Source organism: Desmodus rotundus, chromosome 4, assembly GCF_022682495.2.
Source record: "Desmodus rotundus isolate HL8 chromosome 4, HLdesRot8A.1, whole genome shotgun sequence".
In the NCBI taxonomy this organism is placed as follows: domain Eukaryota; kingdom Metazoa; phylum Chordata; class Mammalia; order Chiroptera; family Phyllostomidae; genus Desmodus; species Desmodus rotundus.
This window is the reverse complement of record NC_071390.1, coordinates 177,822,882-177,833,856: the sequence shown is the minus strand read 5'-3', so window position 1 is coordinate 177,833,856 and position 10,975 is coordinate 177,822,882. Positions and strand designations below refer to the sequence as shown.

At 59.3% G+C, this 10,975-nt stretch overlaps 1 protein-coding gene across 1 annotated transcript; it reads right to left on the bottom strand.

Moving 5' to 3' along the window:
• Positions 1-2,187: 2,187 nt before the first annotated feature.
• MSX1 (msh homeobox 1) lies at positions 2,188-6,026 on the bottom strand. The gene is made up of 2 exons (XM_053923527.2): positions 5,336-6,026; positions 2,188-3,064 (listed from the first exon to the last, which is right to left on the bottom strand). The coding sequence occupies exons 1-2, from the start codon at positions 5,802-5,804 to the stop codon at positions 2,622-2,624; spliced, it is 912 nt and encodes a 303-aa protein (XP_053779502.1). The 5' UTR covers positions 5,805-6,026; the 3' UTR covers positions 2,188-2,621.
• Positions 6,027-10,975: the final 4,949 nt, after the last annotated feature.

Below are 10,975 nucleotides of genomic sequence, written 5' to 3'. Positions count from 1 at the left end.
ACCCGATCGGGCCCCGCCATTCCCCTTATCCCGTGCGCGCTGAAAGCACTCCGGTGCCGCGGACGCACGGTGAACCGAGAAAATTCAGATCTGATATTCCCTGGGCGCCCTTCTACACGGGGACTCGCTGACCCTATCCCAAAATTATGGGGGCGGACGGGGGTAATTCCCAGGCCCATTTTGCAGATGAGAAAACTGAGGAAGGAAGAGCCGGAGGTGTTTTCTCTACCCAGCGTCCGGCAGTCAGTAGAAGGCCTGGGATGAACCATATTGGCTTGCCTTACTTCAAGTGCAATGCTACTCCCAGGAAAGGAAAGGAACCCCGAAGATTTGTGAGAGCTGGGGTGTCCTCTGCATGGCCATTCAGGTTGCTTCGTTTATAGGGGGGATAAAAAAATTTTACTGCGTCTGCAAGAAGAAGCGATGTACGGCAGCCTCCACCGCGTGGGCGTGCGAGTCTAAGACTTTTTAGATCTAACTGCGCTCTTGGAGACCAAGAGGCCCGGATTCAGGTTCTGGACGCGCTCCTGCAGGCCCAGAGGTCGGTGGCTCCCCCAGACTACCTGGTACCACCGACGACAGGCATTCTGTCGCAAGCTTGTTGTCTTCCCTTAGGAAGGGGAGCGTGACAGGTTCAGACTGCAGCCCCAGCCGCAGGGAATGGAATCTTCGCCCGAGGGACCGAATCTGTGAGACCCAGGAACCCTGGAACGTGTCCAGCGCCAGCTCAGGGTGCCTGCGAGAAACCCTGCACTCTCTTGGAATTCCTAGGCGGACCTCGGGTCCCCGGGCTTTAACTACACTGCGCGCCCCGACTGGGTTTCCACACTGCGCAAGGGTCTCTATCTGTGGGGACGTCCACACTCCCCAAGTCCAACGCCAGGTACTTAAGGTTTTAACCACCATTCATCTGCTGGCTTCCAGTCCCAATGGCTCGCCTTGCCGCAATGGCTGCCCGGAGCTGTCCTGCGTGGGGTTTGGAGGTGCCGGCCACTTCGGGACCGAAGTGGGGTGGTGAGGAGGGGCGTGTGCAGATCTGGTGAGAATTAAGCCGGGGCCCCCAACTCGACGGAGAACGGAGCGGTGCCTGGAACATAGTCGGCCGTATCCCCTAAGAGGTCATTTTCTGCCTTCACCATCCTTGCAGAATTCCCCCCAGAAGGCTAAACTTGGCGCTCGCTCAAATATATTCTCCTGGAAAGCCTGAACTTAACCTTCTATATAAAAGGAAAACGAAGTTTGTGAGAGTTGGGAGGCAGGGCTCATGCAAAGGACAAGCCGAGGCGGGAAGTGGTCGCCCTGGGCTTTTGGTGTGTATATATATTTTTTAGGGGTCGTAATTGGGGGTGTGAAAGCGCTCACATTCTGGCAGCTCGAAATTAGTTCCACAAAGCCGGTCTACACCGGCGCAGTGATTTAGAGACGCAAAGCAACGCCTCCATCCCCCCACCTGGCCTCCTGTGGGAAAACCAGGTCTGCGGGGGTGGGAATTGTCTGGGTTAGCTGTCTGCAGTCATCAAACCATTTGGGTGATTCGCTTTGTTTTCATAGACAGGTTAAAAGGGGAGAAAAAAAGAAAGAGTAGGTTCTGGGTCGCCTGAACAAGTGTCGATTTCAGCTTAAAGTGAATTGGAAAATTGAGCCTAATTATCCTAGGTAATTGCTTCAATTCTCCACTTGACTTTGCTAATGCAGATCTGTCCTATGTGTTCAAAACGACACCCCCCTCTGTCCCTGAATATCCTCGTCACCTCTGAAAGCTGCTGGGGTGAAGCGCCCGCCACACTGGAAAGCAATCGTTTATGAGAATAGATGGCGAGGAGTAAAATTCAAATAAAGTACTAAATCAGTACAGAGATCATTTCTTGTAGCTTAAAATTAATTTATTTAACAAATATAGCTATAATATAAATGATAATAAAATTTCAAATATACAGTATATTACACCCAATCCCTTCCAAAGGGATTCTCGAGAGCCACACAAATGTACTGTTAAATAGAAACAGAATTTTACTTTTTATTTTACAATTTTTTTCTGGTACTGGTAACAGAGAGGTCCCCTCCACCTACCTTTGTAAGGAGCGCATCTGGGTATCCCCCCACCCAAAGCAAATGTCTGGCTGAAGTTCTAAGTGCTCCAGGGGAAGGACCAGGACCCATCTCTTCCGGTGCGCTCTTCTCTCCCACTGTTGTCCTTTCCAAACTCTTCAGACGCGAATTACTCTGTGCTTTTCCTGCCGGCTGCCCGGACAGGAAGAAGCGATGCTGCAGAAGTGGCCTCTGCTCCTGGTCCAAGCAGCAACTCTGCTGGGGACCAGGTGGATAAATTTCTTAACCTCTCTGTCCTCAGTTTCCCCATCTGTAACGTGAGGGGTGGATCTAGATTCTAGAAGAGCAGAAGGGACCGTTCCAGTCACTTTCTGGGAAAGGAACAGACTTCAGAGAGTGAAGTCAGGGAGCGACGGAGGAAAACCCAGAGCAGTGTGGGGGCTAAAGGGAAGGGGCCAGGCGGTGCCAAACGGGGGAGCTCGCTGGGGTCGGCCCCTGCTGCTTGCAGAAGATCAGGGCTGGAGGATTCGGCTGGTGCCACAGGTGCCACAGGTAGGCGACCCTGGGACCCTCTATGTGAGGTGGTACATGCTGTACCCTACATGGGCCGTGTAGAGTCCCACGGGCGCCACGGGAAGCGCAGCGCGCTGGAAGGGGCCAGAGGCACCGTAGAGGGAGGCCCCGGCAGCAGCCGCCACGGCTGCGGGGCCGCCCAGAGGGAAGGAGAGGCCAAAGGCAGCCGGCGGCAGCATGGGCTTGGCGGCCATCTTCAACTTTTCCAGCTCTGCCTCCTGCAGTCTCTTGGCCTTGGCACGGCGGTTCTGGAACCAGATCTTCACCTGGGTCTCGGTGAGGCTGAGCGAGCTGGAGAACTCCGCGCGCTCGGCGATGGACAAGTACTGCTTCTGGCGGAACTTGCGCTCCAGCGCCAGCAGCTGCGCCGTAGTGAAGGGCGTCCGCGGCTTGCGGTTGGTCTTGTGCTTGCGCAGGGTGCAGGCCGGCGGGCTCAGCCGCCCTAGGGGGCCGAGAGAGAAAGAGTCAGGGGGTTAAGAGCGAGGGAGCGTCATCTGCCCCAAATAGTAATTAATAGTTGATAACAATGCTGCCTATTCATTTTCGACGTGGCACTTAAGTATTTCCTCCAATTCCCACCACAACCCTGCGGGGCAGACGGTCTTGTCTACTTCTGGCGAATGAGGAAACTTAAGATTTCAGGTGAAACATACCCGTGTTCAAGGCGCCAACATAACTGGGAGGAGGTGCAACGGCCTGAATGCTAGATGGCCACTTGGGCCTGTCGCAGTGGCCTTCCTCCGCCAAACACATTGGGACCGCTCATGTGAGCGGGGCTGATGAACCCTGCAGAAAGGGGCCCTGCGCCCAGCCCAGGGCCACACTCAGTTTTGTGTGCCCGCGGAACACCGGGCTGTGCCCAAGCACTCAGCGCTGCGCTGGGCCACTGCGTGGTGGAATTCAGATCTCCAAATCCCACTCTACCTGGACGTGCTGGGTTCCCACGGGGCTCTGCGGGCAGTCCCTGAGACTGCAGGTGGAGCAGGGCCGGCTGTCATGGAGGTCACACCGTGGCCAAATCTCTTAGATACATAAAGTGCCAGGGTAGGGAGAGGGCTTCATTCTAACGCTCCTTCTTCGACCACCTGGGTATCTGGACGGTGGTGTCTTGAGCCTCTCCCACCCCCAGTGCCTTCGCCCTCAGGCCACACTCAAACGTGGGGCCCAGGAAAGGGGGGGCGGTGCAACAGCTTCTGGCTTCTCCTCGGACCTGTGGCTCAGTCCGCAGACACCGACGGCACAGAGCAGTCTTTCTCTTACAGCTTCAAAACAGACCTGGAGGCTCGGCAGCTACCACCACCCAAGCAGAGGGCTTGAGCAGGTCCAGAGCGGGGTCCGCTGGTCCAGCTACGTCCTCCATGCCTGCCGGTTGTGGCCGGACCAAACGCGGAACAAATTATACCCCGGACAACGGGGATCCTGCCAACGGGAGGGTCCAGGGAGAGGCCCTGACTGAATTCCCAGGTCCCGGAAAGGACGTTTTGCCTACTCAGCAGCTTCCCTCTGGGGTAAAATGAATTCAAATGTGGAATGTTTCACCATGCGGGTTTTGCCTAATTATGCATTTTTTCATGCCTTAAACAAACAAAAAACAAACGATGCTTTGGGCTCTCAGACCACCAGGGTGTGAGTCAAACGAACTCACATTAATGTCTCTCCTCCTTCACCATTCGAAGACACTGAGAGTCCGGGAAGCAGCTGGCCCCCCGACTCAGTTTCCGCCGGGCCACCCGAGGGGCGGGGCCCCCTTTCAGCAACGACAGCCCAACGCTGCGCCACCTTCTCTAGCCATTAGACCCAGGGAGGGGCTGGCCTTTCAAAGACGTTTAATCCCCAGATAAAAATCATTCCTCAGCATCACGCCATTGAATTCGGGTTGCTATTATGCCGCACAAAATAATCGGAGGAAACGAGGAAAACTTGGGAATTTCCCGTGCTCCTGAAATATCTCCCAGCTTGTTCCCTGGGCAGAAAAGCCAGGGGCCCGCAAGGCCTTGGAACGACCCCGAAAGCGCCTTTGGTGGCCAGAGTCCGCTTTAGTGGCCCAGTCGGAATGTTTGGGCGCTTCCAACCGGATCCGAGCGGGCGCCTCCCACTGACTGACTTGGTGCCCCGCCCCTCCCCTGGACCCGAGCGTCCCCCTCCCCCTAACCCACCCAGAGCACCAAGAATCTGCCTGAAACTAGAAGGCGGGAGGGGGGATTTTGCAAGAGCTTCAGAACCTTCCGGCAAAGAGATATTTAATTGGGGGTGGGGGGAGACATCAGGCTTCCACTATGAGAAAGTGAAACCCTGCGTGCAGGGACGTTGTCCGCGCCACTGGGACCCACCCGGGGGGGTATAGGCGCAATCGGGTCAGACGGGGGAGCGGGGACTCCGGTGGTTGTCTGGTAGGGGCAGGAGGACACGGTGACCTGACACCTGAGTTCTACAAGTAAAGTCCCAGCCGCAGGGTCGCCTGGCCAAGAACAGGAGCCCACGATAGTGGACCCAGTGCTGGGCCTCAGCCAGGCCTCGAACCATCTTCCTGGGTGGAAGTAGAGAGTGCGCAAACCCCGACCTCCCAGCCAAAGTGTCCACAGCACCGGCTCCAGGTACCGGCAGCAGGTACGGTAACGCCGGAGACAAGCAGGCGCCAGCGCGCGGCCTGGCGCCCGGGGGCCCCGCATCCCCGCCCGGCCCCCTCCCCCGCTGCCTGGTTCAGGCTACTCACTGGCCGGGGGCGGGGAGAAGCGGGGATTCTGCATCCACGGGGTCCTCTCGGACTTCTCCGGACTCTCGGCTTTGACGAGTGCATCTTCTGGCAGCTTGAGGAGCCCTCCCACTGAGAAATGGCCGAGTGGCCGCGGCGAGGACGGCGCGTCCGGGGCACCCAACGACCCGGGCCGGGCACCCAAGGGTTGCGCGGAGCCGCCAGCTGCCTGTGCACCCTCGGAGGCCACCAGGGCGCTCTCCTTGGCCCCGGGCTTCCTGTGGTCGGCCATGAGCGCCTCCACGCTGAAGGGCAGGAGTGAAGGGGACACTTTGGGCTTGGCCCCCTCCTCGTCTATACCCATGGCGGCCGCCGCGGCCGTGGCGGTGCTGGGGGTCTGGCCCCCGCCGCCCCCCGCCGGCTTGCCGAAGGCGGAGTCTTCCACTTTGACACCGAGTGGCAAAGAAGTCATGTCAGCAGCCGGGGCCATGCAGAGCCGGGCCCTCCCTCCAGCCGCTGCACGGGCCAGCCTCCGGGCATGGGCTTCGGGCGGGCTGGGAGCGCGACCGGCCTCTGGAAGCGCCCGGGGCCCAGGCCGGGCCGGCCCTCCCGCGCGCGCCTCCGCCCCTCCCCAGAAGGCCGGCTCCGGCGCTCTGGGCCTGGCTGTCCGCTGGCGCCGCCGCACAGGCCGAGCTCCCGAGCGCACTGGCCGGCTCCGGGTCGGGCGGCCGCTTCGCGGAGAACTTGTTAATAAGGCAAGGCCAGCGCGGCGGCGACCAATCAGCGCGCCAGGGGGCGGGCCCGACGCGATCCATTGGGCAAGGCTCCTGGATTTGCCCCGGGGTGCGCCGGCCTTCGGGGCGCCCGGAGAGGGCGGGGCCGGGGGAGGGCGGGGGAGGGGAGGGGTGCGGGAAAACTTTCCTTGGCGCTGCAGCCCTGGGCTGCCTCTCTCCGTCTGGGCGCCTTGGGGCCCTATTTCTCCTGGGGCCCTGGAGGCCTTTGCCTTGTTCTCGCTCCTTCTCTGCAGGCCTCCCTTCCCTGATCGCCTCTCTCACCCACTCCTCTCTTTTTTTTCCTTTAACCCCTGCCCGTTTTTCTCCTCCGCGGCTCTTCTTACCTTTCTCTGCGGTCAGCTGCTCTCTCCCTCTGCCCCCTCCACTCCCTGCCTCCCTCTTCCCCACCACGATCATTGGAGTTGAGCGTGTCAGGGCTGTGGTGGGCGGGCTGCCGGCGCAGCTAGGCCGGTCGCGGGCCGGGGCCGGGGCCGGGGCCGGGCGGCCGGAGCAGGGCCGCCTGCTAATTGCGGGGATAAACATAAACATATACATTTATTACATATAGCTTTAAAATCTGCGCATTTATTCTAGTAGAAAGACATCATATTACTTGCTTTGTAAAACACCATCCTTTTCCTACTCCATATCAATCTTCGCAAGTGGACCTCTGCCTGACAGAGGGCCTCTGCGTCTCTAAGCGCTAAAGTTTGCCTGGAGAAGCCAGGCGCCTGGGGCTATGGATGTGAAGAGTAACAATACACAATGTTATCCGGCATCAATAATAATTTTCATGCATGATGTGTGCTCCCCCCCCCCCAGCTCTGAACTTCTCCCGGGAGGAGTACACCACCTCTACGGACCCGGGAAGGAGCTGCCGGGCCCTTCTGATAGAGAACTTACTGAAATAAAACCAGCAGAAACGTCAACACAACCCTCCTCTGGCCTTCACGTGACCTCAAACAGAGCGTCCGCGGAAACAATAACAGTTCCTATCTCTGGGTCGCCGGTCGTGGGGTGGGGGAGGGGGCCGGGGAAAGAGGCCAGCTCCTGGCGTGGATTCTTGGGGCTGGGCTTGAAAACTTATTTTTTGCCAGTTTCGGAGGAAACGTGATTTCATTTTTGTTGTTAAAAAATAGAGGGAAATGAGTTGGGGGCGTGGGGAGACGTAAGACGCATGCAAACTCCCAGCCAGGGCTCGACCGTTTTCTGCGCCACCGGCTTCATGGCCTCTTATCCCCGGGCCCAAGCCCGCGGCGCGGGGAGAGCTGGCGGCAGTGATTGGCGGCTCACCGGGACTGGCCATTGATGACCGCGGGGTTCTAATCTCCAGGAAACACAGGGGCTGCCGCGGCCATTTAGGGGTAATTATCCGAGCGCGGAGGGACAGCGAATTCCCTCGACTTTTAACTGGGCGCAATAAAAGCTGTAGATTAGGGGCGTCCAGATTAAGGAAAATGAATGACTGGAGCGGGAACTTTATTACCCGGACGGCGTCCGGGGCCTGGCGGGAGGGGTCGGGCTGCAGACGCCAGGGCGATCAGCAGTCGCACATCTGTCCACAGGCTCGGAGACACGTTAAGGCCATGGGGCGGGTTCGAGAACACTCGCATCTGTGAAGCGCACGCCGCCTCTGCAGATTTCCGACACCCGAGACAGGGCTTGGAGCCTCCAGTTCGCGGCGGGCCCAGCTGGGAGTGCGGGGCGCTGAAGCGGTCTGTCTTCCACGCCGCCGTGCCCCTGGGGGACAAGGAGAGGTTCCTCCGGGCGGGGAAACCGAGGCCGCGGAGGCACACCCGAGGGTACAAGGATCGAAGGCGGCACAATCCCATTATAGTGCTGAGCGAGGTGCCGCTCGGCGAGGCTGTAGGCCGAACACCTTGCTCACAGCCCAGCCGGGACACCCAACTCCTGTTGCTGGCATTTCCAATTAAACCGTCTCTAGATCAACCTCCTCCACACGCTGCACTCGGGTTAAAGGAAACCGAGGCCCCTTGGCTTTTTAGGTGAAGGTTTAAAAAGCGGGCTTGCTTTGTTTGGGCCTCGTCTCCCATCTCAAAGAGTTCGACTCCCACATCACTTTGAGGATCCGATTTAATTAAGAACTTTCTCCCTAGAAAAATGCACTTCGGGCAAAACAACTTCAGGGGCGCTGGGCACACTTGGAGCCACCGGTTAAGAACCTCTACATTAGGGGAGACCAGGGGCCGGAACCTCAGGACGGCCGCGAGGGGCAAAAGGGTCTCAGGGCTGTCTTGGGCGGCCGGCCGGTGCAGCTAGGCCAGTCTCGGGCTGGGGGCCGGGCCGGGCGGCGGGAGAAGGGCCGCATGCTAATTGCGGGGATAAACAATCTGTCACGATCCCTCAGCGCGCCTAATAGGCAGACGAGGATGTTGTTTTTAGGCGCCAGCGGCGGCCAGATCAAAGGCAGCAGCCGACACAGGGGCCCTTGAAGTCGAGCCCCCGCCTCCTGGGAGCAAACCGCCGGCTCCCGCAGCCCCGGGCCCTGCCGCTGGCCCCCAGGCATCCCGAGCCCGGCCGGAACCCTGTGGCATCTTTTTAGGTTCGGTCTGGGTTCGTGTCTGCTCTCGCCCCGCTGGGCGGGTGGGACGCGTGCACACGAAGTGCGGCGACACGAGGGAGAAGGAAGCCGGAGGAGACTCCACGTGGACTCTCTGCTCAGAATAGCACGGGCCTCCTCGGCAGATCTGCCGTGGGGCTGCGGGAAAGAAAAAGATGCTCGCGATCCCAGGGAAGGGAGTTAGAGGAAAGACACGAATGCCCACGCGTCTCCCGCGCGTGTCGTTCCCACGGGAGGAAACGCACACGTTTGGGGGCAGTGAGCGGGGCACTCTGCGCGTGCATTTTTGTCTGGGCCTCTTCGATTTCCAGGTTGGTGGGTTCCCGGAGCTGACACCGCTGGGGGCTGCGCCTGTTATCTCGCCGCCAGCACGAAGCCCCCGGCGCTCCTCCCCGGCGGGTCTCAGCGCGGCCGCCGCCGCAGCCGAGAGGGCTCGGCTGTAATTCATGGCTGGCAAGGGCAGGGCTGGCCCGCAGCAGATAAAGCTCCAGGACTGGGCTCGGCTTCCATTCTCCCGCTCTCCGCTCGGCTCCCGCCTCTCCTTGCTCCATCCAGCCCCCCAACCCGCCCCCCTTCGGGCATCTTAAAGCACTCCCGTCCCCCAACCCAGCGCCTGGGCACCTGGGATCAAAAAGGCGGATTGTCCTGCGTCCACTCACTGAACAATTAAACTAGTGCCCCCCCCCCAAAAAAAAACCCCCTTGCTTTATTAAGCGGATGTGCGGCGGTGGAGGAAGAGTGGCGTTGTTTTTAAGGATTTCCCCCCAACACCCTACAAAGGGGCATTTTTAGAGCGACCCCGCCTTACAGACCGTTGTCGCTATCGGGGCATTGCCGCCCGGACTGCAGGCTGGCCCCTCACTTTGGCATTCGCAGTCGCCTCCGTTGGGTTTTTGTTTACACCCCTCCCCCCTTTCCAATGCATTTTGTGGCCTCGACCCAGGAATCCCGCGTGCATTTTTTAAAATGTGCAGCTCAGTGGGATCCGCGGGCAATTAGCGAGCCCCAAACAGTCCTCTTTAATAGAATGAATGTGCTATGAAAACCGATTACCCGGAACGATTTATTTTGGTGGGAATTCACCAATCTCCAGGGGGCGGCGGAGGGGGGGAGAGAGGAGGTATTTTGTCCTGGGGGGGAGGAGGTTGATGGGTAGACAGAAAGCGCGACCCCGGGATTCCCAAACCTGGGGAGGGGGCCTCCAGACTGCGCGCTCTCCGGTCTTTTGGCCTCTGTTGCTCAGAGCGAGCGGCTGGGAGTCGGAGGTTTGGGAAGCTGCCCTGGGGGGCTGAAGGCGCCCTTCGGGAGGGCTTCCCAGCTTTAAGGGGCTGAGAACTCCAGGGAGGGTTCAGCTACTGACTGACCATCCACAGTCCAGATCCCGGGCAAAACGGGTTTTGCTTCCCCGGGACCTGGGCAGAACTTCGTGCCTTTTAAGAGCTCCGTTGCCCTCCTTTAACGCGAAGTCAAGAAAAAAAGCCGTTTGTAAAAAGTGTTTTCTGCTTCTCGCGAATTCCCCCGCTTAAGTGGACCCAACTTGTGCGGTGGAGCCGCCCAGGTGGAACGGCCCAGCGCGGTGGATTTCCCCCGGCGCCAGGGAGAAAGCGACGGGTCGGACTCCCGGCTTCTTCCCCCTGCCCACCCCTCCCCCACTGGCTTCGCGCTCCCTCCTTGCTCAGGCCCCCGCTTCCCGGTGTCTTTAAATTCGGAAGGGGGTGAGGGGGCCAGATCCGCGAGGGAGAGAGGGGCCCCCTTTCAAATGGCCCAAATTAATGTGATCGCGACATGAGGGTGCACTTGGTGAAGATGAAAGCGGAGGCCGGCCGGCTCCTCCTAGAGCTCTATAATTATAGATAATATATCCCATTTCAAAGCAATTAGACCAATCAGGCGTAACGAACCACTTTGCTGCCGACGAATAACAAAGGCGCACGGTTATTTAAGCCTGGAGATGTCAGGCAGACCCGGAGGCTCTGGCCCCCCCCCCCCCCAAACGCCGTCCACCCGGCTCTGCCCACCCCGGGCCCAAGAAGGCGAGCCTTCTCCCCCCAGGCTCTGCCCAGCCCTCGGAGGGCCCTTCGCAGTCCGCGAGGGCCTGGAGGGAGGGGCAGGGGTTTGGGAGGAATGGTGGGTAGAGATCTGGCTTATACGAGGTGGGTGTCAGGCCCCTGTCAGAGGGTTCACAGACTTGATCCGATTTCATCCTCTCTACCCTGGAAGATAGGTGTCGTTAAAGGCGTTCTTCCCCCTTCCAGAGGAGAGGACAGAATCAGAGAGGTTAAGCGTCTTGCCCAGGGTCACGCTGCT

Coding starts and splice junctions, on each gene's coding strand:
- MSX1 (XM_053923527.2), bottom strand. CDS start 5,804: ATGGCCCCGGCTGCTGACATGACTTCTTTGCCACTCGGTGTCAAAGTG. Junction 3,065..5,335: donor CTTCTCCCCGCCCCCGGCCA/GTGAGTAGCCTG, acceptor TCGGCCCCCTAG/GGCGGCTGAGCCCGCCGGCC.